At 39.6% G+C, this 14838-nt stretch overlaps 1 protein-coding gene across 2 annotated transcripts in view; it reads right to left on the bottom strand.

The window, feature by feature from the left end:
- Nucleotides 1-14838, bottom strand: part of LOC124593754 (dolichyl-diphosphooligosaccharide--protein glycosyltransferase subunit STT3A) — a 114449-nt gene that overhangs the window by 59118 nt on the left and 40493 nt on the right. For both annotated transcript variants that reach the window (XM_047132089.1, XM_047132090.1), the window contains 3 exons: nucleotides 12468-12574; nucleotides 12028-12219; nucleotides 795-948 (listed from right to left, as the gene is read on the bottom strand). In XM_047132089.1, the coding sequence (XP_046988045.1) occupies nucleotides 795-948; nucleotides 12028-12219; nucleotides 12468-12574 (453 nt within the window). The remainder of the gene's footprint in view (nucleotides 1-794; nucleotides 949-12027; nucleotides 12220-12467; nucleotides 12575-14838) is intronic.

Raw genomic sequence — 14838 nt, 5'->3', positions numbered from 1 at the left:
TTCTTCCTATCATTCTTTTTTTGTTTGGAATCCATCTTTGTCGCCTACAGCCTGTAACCGAGTGCCAACCAGGACTGCTCGTCGGTTGGTATCACATTAGCTTTTGTAATCAGCACGAGGACAGTTTTAGGTAACCAATGAAAGCAAGAAGTTACAGTTTGCTTTCAGTACTGGAACTGAAAATTTTCTACCTCGAGTTTGCTTGCAGAGGTCAGCTTTAATCACAAGGAACAGAGTGAGTGTGGCTAATAGTTCAGCCGCAGGTTACTGAACACCATGTTGTCGGATACATTGAACATCAAGAGATTCCAGGTAAGTTAGGACACAGGCGTACATTCAGGGGTACAAAATTTCTCATCAGCCACAGTTCAGTCACCAGTCACTTAAAATCAACTGTGGACAGAGCATCTCATGTTTCCAATACTGCTGCAAATCACATGAACAGTACCGCCCCCCCCCTCCTGCCCCCTCTCTCTCTCTCTCTCACTGTGTGTGTGTGTGTGTGTGTGTGTGTGTGTGTGTGTGTGTGTGTGAATTAAGCTACCAAGTTTACTTTCTCCTCTGACTGCACCTCTTGATTACTCAACGCTTCTGCTATTTGATGAGTGGCCTCTCCTTCACTTTTAAAGTATTTACATCCTGCCAGATCTTCCCTTAGTATATTTTCAAGTATAATATTTATTTCTTGATTGCAAGAGAAAGACAGGGAAGAGGATTAACTGGCTGAAAACTACATGCCCTGAAAGTGTCAAAAAAAGTCAAATCACACAACACTGAATGAAAACTGACCTTACCTGTAAGTGTAAGTGCTCCACCAACAACAGCACTGATTCCTACAGTGGTCACAACCATAGCCTTAAAAAGAGTCTCAAAGTCTTCTTTAGACATGCGACTGCGAAGATAGTCCACAAAACTATGTAGCTGACACAGCCCAAACACACCTAAAGCCTATGAAACACAATAAAAAAACATAATAAGATGTTTTATCATTTACCACTTAGTATGTGTGTATTTTATTACTCCCATAGCATGGGACATAGTGTGGGTATATCACATAAATGAGCACTGTAATTATGATTCTAATGAGATCACCAAAGTAATAAGAAGTGACCAAGAACAACAAAATATAGATGGAAAAAGTTAAGTATCAGTACAGATATGACATCGTCAATGCATGGACACAATTTACTGAAATGTGCACATATGAAGGCATGTGGTGATGTAATGGAAAGCAGTCATGGGCAGTATATCATGTAACGGACCTTCCAATATCATCATCCTACCAGTGGCATGTGCTCAGAGATGAGCATAAAACATTTGACACAGATTTTTATTTTAGTGTAGATACAGTCAGGCTATGTATCCAATGTGGATGATATAAAACTAAAGTCAAGTGTTAAGTAAGAAACTGTTCAATACAGTTTTCTGAGTAATATATATAAGGTGCAGTCAAATGGAGTCAAGAGAGATGGAAAAAAGTAGGTAAACTGTTATTATTTAAAAATTAATCACCATAACTGTTGATACATTCATTCCACCGTGGGACAGAAAGAGAACAACTGGAGTGCTTCACATGCAACAAACTGCAGTGATGATGCCAGAAAGTATTGCCCACCTCTCTCTGTGAAGTGCATTTTACACAACCACCTGCTCTAGAATAAATAAAAGATATGGCAATCAACTGACAGTAAATTTCTGTATTTCATTTTTATTTTATATTCACAGTAAGAGACAGTAAAGAGACACAATATCACCTGCACAAGTTCCCCAAAGGAAAGATAACAAACTTCTGTAGTGATAGCTGGTCAGTGCCTCAAAATGTACAAGCCCTCTCAAAATTCATACTGCTTCTTTCAAACATTTCTATGAAAAGACTAGGCATGTTATACTCTCCAAATGAGCCTTCCATTACATTTCATGTAGGATTTCTTCCTGTTCCATTCACATATGGAGTGCAGGAAAATGCCTTTGTGTGCGTGCAGCAATTAATCTTATCCTCATGACCCCAACGCGAGCGATACGTAGGGGGTTGTTGTATATACCTAGAGAAGTCATGTAAAGCCGTATCTTGAATCTTTGTTAACAGACTTTCTCGGGGTAGTTCACATAAATCTTTAAGATTCTTCCAGTTCAGTTCCTTCAGTACCTCTGTGACACTCTCCCATGGATTAAACAAATCTGTGATCACTTGTGCTGTCCCTCTATGTATACATTCAATATCCCTTGTTAGTCCTATCTGGTACGGGTCCACAAGCAATATTCCATAACTGGTCACACAAGTGATTTGTAAGCAATCTCCTTTGTAGACTGATTGCACAAGCTTTAACCACGACTGAGCCTAGTGATCATTCCATTTCGTATCCCTACAAAGTGTTACACCCAGGTATTTGCGAGTAGTCCGATTCCAACAGTGACTCACTGATATTATAGCCATAGGATACTTTTTTTTGTTTTGTGAAGTGCAAAACTTTACATTTCTGAATATTTAGAGCAAGTTGCCAATCTCTGCACCACGATATAGTCTTATCCAGCTCTGACTGAATATTTATGCAGCTTCTTTCAGATAGTACTTCCTCGCAAATAACTGCATCATCTGCAAGAGGCCTGATTTTACAATTAACATCATCTGCAAGATCATTAATATACAACATGAACAGCAAGGGTCCCAATACACTTCCCTGGGGCACATCCAAAGTTACTTCTACATCTGACGATGACTCTCCATCCAAGATAACATACTGTGTTTTCCCTACCAAAAAGTGCTCAGTCCAATGACTAACTTCACTTGATACCCCATGTAATCATCCTTTTGACAATATGCATAGGGACAGTGCGGAGTCAAATGTCATTTGCAATCAAGAAGTACTGCATCTATCTGGTTGCCTTGATCCAAAGCTTTCATTATATCATGAGTGAAATACGCGAGTTGGATTTCACATGATCGATGTTTTCAAAACCCATGCTGGTTAGCACTGAGGTAATTCTGTTTGAGCTCAGAATATGCTCTAAGATTCTACAGCAAATCGGTGTCAAGGATATTGGACGGTTGTTTTGTGAATCACTTCTACTACCCTTCTTCTAGAAGTGTGTGACCTGTGCCTTTTTCCAAGAACTGGGCACAGTTTTCTATCTGATGGCTCTACAATAGATTATAGTTACAAGAGGGGCTAACTCAACGGCAAATTCAGAATAGCATCTGATAGGGAGTTTTGTTCAGTTTCAATGATTACAGCTGTTTCTCAACACCACTGACATTAATATTTATTTAATTCACCTTTTCAGTGGAACAAGGATTAAATTGGGGCAACTCTCCTGAGATCTGAAAATAGAGTTAAGCATTTCTGCTATCCTCAGTTTCAATTCCTGTCTCATTAGCTAGCGACTGGACACAGAGGAAGGGGTGGAACTGTTAAAAGAACTAATGAATGAAATCCAGCTAGCTCTTTTGCTATCCCGAAGAATGCAACAACACTTTGCATGCATCTGTTTATAATGAATGCAGTTCACCAGCGCAGGATGACAGTAAAAAACCGTGGACAGCACATATCATGTGCGCAAATTGCCTTGCGGCATGCCTCAGTCCACCAAGGGACTAGGACACAATGAGGTAAAGGGAAAGTGCGAGGAATGGAACATTCTGCAACAGTGAGAATAATGTTTGTGAGATATTCCACCTGGTCATCACAATTGGGGAAATCTTGTCCTTCGAAGGTCGCCAGGAAGGAGTAAAGCTGCCAGTCAGCCTTAGTAAGCTGTCATTTGGGTGTGTAGTCAGGTGGGGTAGGAGTCGGCGAATGAACAGCACACAGGGAATGGACACTCAAGTAGGTGGACCACTCAAGACGATGGACAAGTTGTGCAGTGCAGAAGGATAGGTCCAATTGGGAATAGGTGTGCAAGGAGTCGGAAAGGAAAGTGGGTGCTCCTGTGTTAAGGTATAAGAGGGTAAGTTGGTTAAGAAGATCAACCAAGAGGGCACCTCTCTGACAGGTCCAGGGAGAATCCCAAAGGGGATGATGCGCATTAAAGTCACTGAGTAGCAAAAATGAGAGAGGTAGCTGCCTAATAAGCTGAAGGAAGTGTGCCCTGATGACATCGAATGACGGGAGGGACATAAATGGTATAAAGGGAAAAAGTCAGGTGGGGAAGGAGAAGGCGAACTGCAACTGCTGCAAGATGGGTAGTCAGGGAAATGGGTTGATTATGCAGGTCCCATATGAGCAGCATGATCCCCCCATGAGATGGAATGCCGACCTCAGGAGGATGGTAAAACCGAACCGGGAATAAATGCGAAAGCTCAAAGCAGCTGTGAGGCACAGTACAAGAGGACGCTGTGATCCTAAAAGCAGCTGTAAATTCGCTTTGCAGGACCAAAGGCCACGAAACTTCCATTAGAGGAGAGTCATGATGAGGAAAAAATGAAGGGGTTTCATCTCAGTGGCTGCTGAGTGACAGCCTGTGTAGAGTCGCTGCCACAGGGCACAGAAGCAGGAAGATCCTGCTCCATGGGATCCACAGAAGCATCAGCTTGTGCATGCTGTTGGTCTGTGTAGTCCAATGCTGAAAAGCGGTTGGTGGCGCACACCGGCAACACGGAGGCCAGCCAGGCTAAGGTATCATGTGGCTACACCATCGAAGATGATCTTCAAGTCAGTGAAGGAGAAGACTGTTGGCCTTTGGTGGACTTCTTGGAGCCTTTCCGGTTAGCAGAGGAAGACTTGGGTGTTGTTTGGCTGGAGGGACGTAGGAACTCTTCATGGGAGTCCTCCTCCTGTCCTTTCCAGCCTACCGGTTGTGTAGCTGGTGGTTTCGCCTTTTGAAGTGAGAGTTTGATGGCTTGTTGCACCGTTGGACTGTGATAATTTCATAGCCTGCTTTGATCCTGGACGGAAGCACCACTCTATCTGAGAGTCAGAAGTAGTCTCCAAAAGCAAAGTGCCATTCCGTAAACGAGAGCAGGATTTCATAGGGCAGCAATTGCATCCACACCTTTCTGAATAATAAACGGATTTACCGTGGCGAAGGACTGGCCGTCTTCAGTACATGAGAGCACAAGGAACCGTAGGGCAGTGGGAAAGGTCTTTGAATAGTTAGCCTCATTATGTTTAAATTTCGTAGATGTTGACTGGGAAGATGATTGGCCCATTGCGAGAAAATCCCACATGATTGCCAACGTCTCCGATAGCGCGTCCCTTCGAACTGGAGACTCCCATCACAAGGGAGCGCACCAGCCTTAGGTGATTGTTCACACCTCAGGTCACACGTCCAGAACACCCGACAGAGGGGCCAATCGGCAATTTGGGAAGGTTACAGCTCAGGCAATCACCCGTCCCTGGGCCTGGCCTGTACCAGGGAGTATGTGTGAACCCTACCTATCGACAAAGGGCTGGGAATTACGTGTTACCCAGTCACGTTACACGTCAGGCATTTGGGCCGTCCTTCAGGAGCGCACAGGGAGGAAGAAGAAAAAGAGAAACCTCAAATGTCGAAGCAGAAGAGAGGAGAAGGGAAACAAAGAAAGAAAAAGAAAACAAGAAACAGCTGTGAGACTGTTCTTATGTTAGCACACAGACAATGCAGAACATTCCCAATAATACCCTAGCAAGAGGATAGACATGCAGCATGGAAGGGAAAAGATGCTGCAAAGGCTGGGGCCCCGTGGTAGCCAAGCACGAACCCGCCGAAGAGTGGCAAGCCCCCGGGGCGGAGGGGGGGGATTCTAGCAGGATGACTTCAACGAAGACAGGAGCAGATACCATGATTAAAAAGAATCAATCAACTCATTTTCTAGGCACAGGAGTTTTCTGATTGCAAAGAATGAATGGATAAAGTATGAAACAAAGTGGGGAAGAGGTTGGTAAATACTCGCTTTTATAACTTTGGTGTATAATGACACTAGGTTTTAACAGTTCTCCTGGTGGAGAAAGTAATGATGGACAGAACAGGTAGGAAAGAAACCTGTCACTATCTTCAAATTTTGACATATGCCTTGCGTATAAAATTGCGTTGTTCTGTAGACATAAAATTTATTTAGGTTCTCTTCTGAAGACATAAGCATTTCTTTTATGTTAGAGGGGGACACAACATATACTGCTTTCTCTTAAGTCCAACATGCTAGAAGTGTAACAAAAGTAATGGTCATCCCTGCTGTGGCATGTCTGTTGTCTGGCTACATCCCTTTCACAGTACTGTCTTTAGTTTTGAAAGAGGAAGTTGGTTCATTAATTTATAATACGCTAACATGGAATCATTGTTAGCTTCTGCTGCCTACTCCTGTAGCATGGATGTGGAGAACAAAGAAGTGTGAACTGACACAATGGAACCAGGTTGCGAGAGGCATTATTATTATTATTATTATTATTATTAGTATTATTTTATTTTATTATTATTTTTTTTTACTGCTATTTAAAGTGGTCTCTCATAAGATCTCTGTCATGGCATTCACGATAATTTACAAAGAATTAATATGTGGGGCTAACCTCAGCCATGCAAATGCAGTGTAACAGTATTAAGAAAGCAATACAAAGGCACCAGTAATAAATATTTCGAGATAGTGTCATCATTGTAACATGACTTCAGTGACAAGTTGAAACCATCTCTACATAACTGGATCAATTATTAGGCTATAGGAAATTGTATCTTTATAATGACTAGAGGGTTCCTTTTAAATAAATGCAAGGAGCTGAAAAAAACCACATTTACAAAAAGGCAAAGAACTTTTTTAGCTAAAAGTAAGAACTGGGCTCATAAAACTTACAGTATGTGTTAAATGAAAATTGAGAAATAAGATTCAATTAACAACAATCCACCTGTTTTCAGGCAGTCATAAGCTCTTAGAATGACACTTATTTTATGTCTTCAATAATTGTTTGGAAAATTTTAATAATTTCAAATAATTGTATGAGGAATGTTCAACCTTATTTTCTATGAGCAGGAAACAAGGAGATCTTTACTCACAAATCCTTTTGCACACACTCAAAGCACCCTGCATACTAACTGAGGCTGCATGGAGAGAGTGCTTTGAAATTATAAAGCACAAAAAATATTATTAGAAAACTCCCACAGCTTTAAAAATGTAAGATACCCTTTCTCGCAAAAATGACATGATTAATAATGAAATTATTAGTATACACGGTATGCACAAAATTAGATTTTCTTACCATGAATCTGAGACAACTACTAGGTTATTGGAAACATCAGCTCGATATTGAGATGTAGAAAATCAGAATATCACAAAAAAGGAAAAATCCCTACAGCTGAAATTAAGCATATATTAAATGAAAATTTCGAGAGATGCATTTAACAATCCACCTGTCTTCAGGCAGTCTTAAGCTTTTCAAATAACACTAATTTTACCCATTCAATACTACCCATTGTTAAAGTTTGCAAATTCTAACAATTCTAAACAACTGTATGAGAAATGTTCAACCTAGTTTTCTATTAACAGGAAACAAGGAGATCTTTCCTCATTGATTCTTTTGCACACACTCAGAGCACACTGCCTACTAAGTTAGGTGCACTAAGTAAGTGCTTTGTACATGCAAAGCATAAAAATTTAGCTTTATAACAACTTTCACTTGAGAGGGATTTATGGACTTCCACATAATTAATAAGTGTAATCATCTTTCTCAAGCAACTGTATGTATAAAAGGTCAAATTAGTATTAATAAAATTATGTCACACTACAAACAGAAAATGTTAAAAGCGCAAAGCATCCTGTTTATTGACGAAAATAAAGTGTGGTAATAATGTTGAAATGAGAATAAATGTTTCCATTTATAGTTACAAAGCAATTTGATTTAATTTGTGTCCTTATGAGATACAAACTACACTAATCAAAACTACCATTCCAACCAAAGCACAGGAAGTCACATTCACCACAAAAACAAAATAACAAAGTTGTTCTCGTGAAAACAACTGATGGCCTTGACAGGTAGAGACATAACTGCTACTTCCATCTGATTGCCGTAATACATTTCTAGACATAGGTAAAAATTTCCAAGAACAATTCATTATATTTCTACAGCTGGCACTGCTCAATAGAATACTTCTGCCACATTTGTCAATTACTTCACCTTCACTTCTTAATGAATTAGTTGGTTAGTGACAAATACCTTCAACAAAAACAATAGGGCTGTAGCAAGTTATTTCAAATATTCATAGGAAATAGTTATCAGAGAGGCACAAGAATACTGGAACCTCACTGAACAAACTTAAATTACTGTGTAAAAACATGCAGCTAAACAGAAAACTAGGTTGAAAAAATGTTTTTGTAGGACAATTTTTTTAAAAAAGGAATTAGAACAGCAATTACATGAGAGCAGATCTTATGAAAACAACTAATTTACATCTCTCAAACAATGATCCAAGTCAACATTTTTTTTTACATGCTCACCAATCTTACTTTAAAAAAATCCTTTGGGTAGATTATACTTTAAAGTCATTTCCAAGCACAGTAAAATGCCAGGTATTATGCTAGTGGTGAACTAACTGCTGTAGCTGCTAGCTGACTGAACATAAACCACATTAAAAATTATTATAATCTGTTGAATGATGTACAATTGCTTCAATAGCACAATGTATAGATGCGCATGCACTGCTTGGTGGCGATGCTGTGTGTGCCACATCACCATTTGTTGGGGCACTTGGGGGGAGGAGGAGGAGGGGGCATATCACAAGCTACACTTATCGGAACAAACATGTGAGGGCAGCTTCATTATTGCACCTACAAATATTATAAAATTTGCGCTGCACTGAACTATGAATTGTTTATCTTCTTTTGTCAGTTTAACGCTATTTAATTTTCTCACCATCACTCATTGTAACGAAGCTACCAATATGTGAGTACAGCTGTTGGTAACAGCCAGTACTTACATACTTTCTAGTTGTGCGGATTCTTTAAATGCCAACAGCCTTGCTGCAGTATTAACACCAGTTCCCATCAGATCACCAATGTTAAGTGTGTCGGGCTGGGCTAGCACTTGGATGAGTGACCATCCGGTCTGCCGACAGCTACTGGCAAGTGCGGTGCACTCAGCCCTTGTGAGGCAAACTGAGGAGCTACTGGATTGAGGAGTAGAAGCTCCGTTTTCGTAAACTGACATACAGCCAGGAGAGCAGTGTGCTGACTACATGCCCCTCCATATCCACATCCATTGACACCTGTGGGCTGAGGATGACATGGCGGCCAGTCGGTGCTGTTGGGCCTTCCAAGGCCTTTTTGGACAGGGTTAAGGTTCTTTAAATGACCTATACATATAAATAAATATGTGTCCTCCCTATGTGGCAAAGATATCGCACAAAGATATGATCCTCTCAGTAAGCTAACTGAAAATTGATGGTTAAAATAGCAAGCTTTTTATGTACCTCATTTGTTTATTTCACTGATCTTTGTGTCTGTCGGTCTCTTGAGATGGTGCGAGAAAGACATCTGTAACAGCGCTGTCTCAGTACTGTGTTAAATAAAAGTTATAATATGCGAAAGTCATAAGTTTTAATTCTACTACTGAGCTATGTCCCAATTTCCTTCTCCCAATTGGATGAGGACTTGCGTTTTTAAATAGTGCTTTTGGGAGACAGAGTCAACATAAACGAGAACAACTGCTGCAGCCACGTCATCACTGTTGTGCATCATTGGGGAGAAAAGGTAAATACTGAGCCACACACCAAAACTAAAAGGAATTACATTTATTCAATGTTCCAGAATTGCCACAACATTCTTAACACGCATGCATCTATGCCTGCACACATTTCTGAACAAACAATTTTTGGTGTGGCTCAATGACATTGACAATTACTGCAGCTCTGGAAAATCCACATTATCTCTCTCCCAGTCGCTATATACTGAGAGACACAACACTGTCAAGGCGGGGGCACACAGTTCTTATGAGGATGTGTGTGTCACCATTCTCTGCCTAATGAACAGGTGAGATTGGTAAGAAAGACAGCAGTATTAATAGTGATACATTCCTGGAAGCAATCAATTACCAGAACACTTTTGAAACTGCAAAACAATGCGAACAGCACATGACAGTTGATGTCCAGGCATTTGGTGGTATCTCTTAACTATGCCACGATATACAGGGTTTCCCAGGAGGAACGGCCAATATTTGGAGATACAACAGGACAGGAACACTCATCTGAAGCAGAAAAACTTTATATGGACATATGCCCTATTCCAAATGGTTTCCGAGGTAGAACACATTTAATGCGCATTTGTTTTTGGGCTAGTGGCGTGTATGTTTGTGTCCTACCCATCCAACCTCTTTGTTTATTCTAGCATAACCTATCTTGTCCCTTTCAACCTCATTGCTCGGGATGCCTTTCTGCCATCAAACTGGCCCACTGAAGGCGCAGTTGTCCATAACATGTTGTGAGCAAATTAGTGTGAGGGACTGAGAGTGTATCCTAGAAAGCATTGGTTAACTGTGTTTGTACTCGGCCTGGCTAGAATGCCACACATTTACACTAATGAAGCAGACACAGATACGGTGTATGTTTACGGCTTCTGTGATGGTAATGCTCTTGCTGCTGCTCACAAATACCATCAGTGCTTTCAAACACATTGAATCCATGATTGGAGATATTTTACCATAGTTTTCAGCACATTGTGTGAAGCAGATATTCTTTCAAGCTCCCATTTTCTCCAGAACATATAGTTCAACAACCTGTGCAGAAACAGCAACATATTGTTGAAATGGTGCAGTGTAGTATTACTAACAGCACACAGAGACTTTATGCATGTACCAGTGTCCCAGCCACGAACTCATGTACAGCGTACATTACATGTAGAGAACTCTTAACCATTTCACATACAGCATGTCCAAAATGTAACTCTTGTACTCTTGTACATGCGTACTAATACATGTTTAAACTAGACAATGTATTAAATAATACAGAAAATAAATAAAATGTATTTTAAGTGTGTTCCATTATGGGAAACATTTGGAATTTAGCAGTGTCCATATGATGTTTCTTTCATTCAAATGATTGTTGCTGTCATCCTTAATACTGATCATTTCTCTTCGGACACTCTTTATAGATAGATCTTCGACATGCATAACTAGTGTTAGATTTTTAAGATTTTTTGTCAAAAACTTCTCCCTCTTAAACTTTCAATGAATTTCAATAAAGGTAGTTATAGACTCTGAAACTGGAAAATTACAAGCTGATCCATTCTGGAATCAAAGGTCCTTCCAAAAAATTGATCTGTAAGTGCTCATGTAAGTAATTATGGTGCCACGTGAGGTCACTGGCAGCAAATAAAAGTTGGCCCAGGATCAAAGTTGCCAGTTGAGTTGTCAGTGGCACCCATGACATCCTTGCCTGTTTTAAGTTAGAGAACAGTCAGGGTCTTGACCACATGCTTATATGTGTGTATGTTGGGAAAATAATAGACATATGCAGATAACTAGACTAAGGCTATTAGTATGCATTTCCTGCTTAACCTACATGATCCCCATACTCCACCAGTGCTAATCCTGAACTAAATCCTTTATATACCAAATATTTCCAGGTTGATCATAAGTTCTAAAGTGATTGAAAGTGCAATTAGTGCTGACACTTTCTGTAATGGTTTCAGTTTTCTAACTGTGATGAAAGGACATTAACACGCCATACTTTCAATATATTTACATACTTTCTTAGGATTATTTCAAAGATACTACAATCTACCAATATAAATATCTCTACATAACTGACAAAGTAAATGACATAGAACTTCAGTTGCACTTTAGCGCTTAAGACATTTCTGAACAAGAGTATTTATTAAAACACAGCAATTTTCAGCCTCGTCTTGCCTTATTTCATCATGATGGCTAATGATCATACAAAGGCCATGATGTCCCCTTTCAAACACCTGTTCTCATCTGATTTGCCTCGTACACAAAGCACCCAATTTAGGTGGTTTATAGCTGATTAACTCTGCTACTGTGTGCCACCAAAACGTTTAGTAATAGCCTACACCCTACTGGAACCAAATTTCACAATTAACTACAATGTAAAAAGGCTAATACTGCAGCAACTTACCAACATATGTTCTGAACTCTGCACTGGCTGGAAACCAACAAAACTAATCTGCATTGACAGTATTGTGCCCACACAGTAAAGTGTGCTGTAGGCCACATAGATCCTATGAGAAAAGCGTCCCGTGGCCATCAGAGTAAGGACATGGAGTGGTATAAGATTGATGAGGAACACATAACCACCCCAAGATGACACCTAAGGGTAAAAAAAGTGCATTTTGAGTAAAGACTGATAAAACTATGAAATCCTGACATCATCACACATATTTAAGTTATTGTTACAACTTAAGAAATTCAGACAGTAATTCACAAAATATTTGCAAGCAAAAATCAGGAAACACTAAGAATATTACTCATGCAATTCATTTTTCTTGAGATAACACAACACAAAATATATGCTCATTCTTTACTATGGTGATCAAAGTTAGCGAGTGCTATACTTACCATATAAAAGTAAGCTAACGCCGTTAATGTTGCCCACAGTATTGTTCCAGTTTTTACAGCTTTAATCCACATGTAGTACGTCAACAGCATACAGAAAATGGCAATGCCTGTGTAACATAAATCTGACTGAACAATATCCATAAGGCACTACCAATATTGAAATAAAAAACAATGGTGTGCAAAAGCTGTTAAATGTGTTAGGTATATTGTACCTACAATCTTCTATTTCTCCCCCCCCCTCCCTCTCTCCCTCTCTCTCTCTCTCTCTCTCTCTCTCTCTCTCTCTCTCTCTCTCTTTCTCACACACACACACACACACACACACACACACACACACACACACACACACAATAATATTGATAAGCATAAGATGATTGAATAGTTCTCATCCGTAATCTTATAATGCGACTTGAGGAAGCTGTAGTGGTGATCCAATATGTGGAATTGCTGGCTAGAACACTACACACACCAGGGGAAGGGAAGGGACCTCATCATCATCACGCAAGAAGAAGCCCTCAACTGTCACCTGCCGAAAAAAGTAGGCCACAGAACACGCACTGTAGGCAGCTCTGCCTAAAGCCATGACTTCAGTGTATGTCCTCTTGTAAGTTGGTCCTCATCTACCTGGCCTCGTTTCATGCTCTCATTAGGGTGTTCTTGCCAGATTAATTTCCCTACAGCTGCCGATATCTTAGCACAGCCATTGCTGGTAATACTATTTTGCTCACTATATACTGATTAAGTAGTTTACCAAATGTTTATGAACCCTACTTCTCGGAAGCCGAAATGGAGCTTGGGATCTCTGTAGCTCAAGGCCATGTCTCCTATCTAGACCCTCGTGAGCAATAAAAGATTTTTGAGTGACATGTTTGCTCAATTTATTATATGCCACACCAACATGGGATCTTGAAAATTTCTTGGCTATTTAAGCCGAGGTCGGCTTTCATGGAACACAGTATTCTTTGTGCTCATGCTGGAGACGGAAGACAGATTTAATTGAGTGTTTCTTGAAAATCCTTCCAATCATGAGCACCACACACAACTATCATAAAACAGGAAAATGATGCTAACTGAATTTTCCATATCTTTTTGCTGCTTCTCAGAATACCCATTTTGAAAAAACACAGAGCAGACAAGGCTAAGAGCAGCTCGCAAATGCACATGATACCTATACAGCTCAACAGGTGTCCGTACTTCACGACTGTATTGATAAGACTTATGACAGAAAGTGGCTCACAAATAAAGTACAAAATTTTTTGATTTGTGACACACATTGTGACTTAAGAGGACATTATCTTTTCTATGAGCCATGACATCCATAAAAGGAAGTTCTGAATTTTATTCCATATGAGTAGTGAAACATACACAAAACTACCAATAAAATCATCACTTAGTTCAAAATACTGGTTATTGAAAAAAAAAAAAGGGTCAAGATACATACTGTACAGCTTCACAAGCGAGCATATGAACTGGATCACCATTGACACATTAATTTCCATTACATCTGAATATGACTAGCTGCTGCATCACTTAAATACTGCAGTTTCCACAACAGCATCAGACTTTACACCAAAGAACAATCCAAACATTTAATATGTCAGCAAATCTCTTACAGTACAATATTGATAATACTGCAAACAAGTATGGATAGAAAACTACTCCATCACATTAAAATGTCAAACATACATTTTTCAAATCAGAGTTCATGTTTTCTTTTCTCTCTCAGACTAAGTGGTTTGGTTCTGAATGGAAGAGCGGAAGCTGTCCTTGCCATACATCTAGATCATGCAATTATCCATGGGACATATCAGACTAAGGATTTATGGTGTTGGATGGATAGGTAGGATCTCACAGTTGCCCAAAAACACTGTGACATAAGAATATATCATGTACCTGTATCACACTTGTATGAATTTGTTTGTTCCACCAATAGCAAGTGTCCTAGTTTTCAAAATACAAACTTTTCTTACAGCCAATACAAATGATTTACCAGTTAAAAGTAAAATCGGACATTGAAAGCATACAACAAAAAAATAAATAAGCCCATAGCTATAAAGAAAATTTTGCACTACTCAGCAATGGCACTTGTGTATGAGAGGTGCTAGGCTATATCTGAATAACAACAAACAAGCGGATTTGATCTCAGCAATACTTTAGCATCTTTGCGTAACCACAAAGCAAATTAGCATGCAGATGGTCTAAAGAAGATGCAAACAGTACATCAAATAGATCTTCGTGCAACTATGATAAAAATGTTACACTTACATCAGCAACTTTCATAATTGACAAATCATTAGCTAAGAGGTCCATGCTCCAGAAGAATATTACAGTGCAACTAATGCACAGATGTCTAAGCAGCTGTGCTGGTATT

This window comes from Schistocerca americana, chromosome 2, assembly GCF_021461395.2.
Source record: "Schistocerca americana isolate TAMUIC-IGC-003095 chromosome 2, iqSchAmer2.1, whole genome shotgun sequence".
Classification (NCBI taxonomy): domain Eukaryota; kingdom Metazoa; phylum Arthropoda; class Insecta; order Orthoptera; family Acrididae; genus Schistocerca; species Schistocerca americana.
The sequence above is the reverse complement of the archived record's forward strand: the minus strand, read 5'-3'. Positions and strand labels throughout refer to the sequence as shown.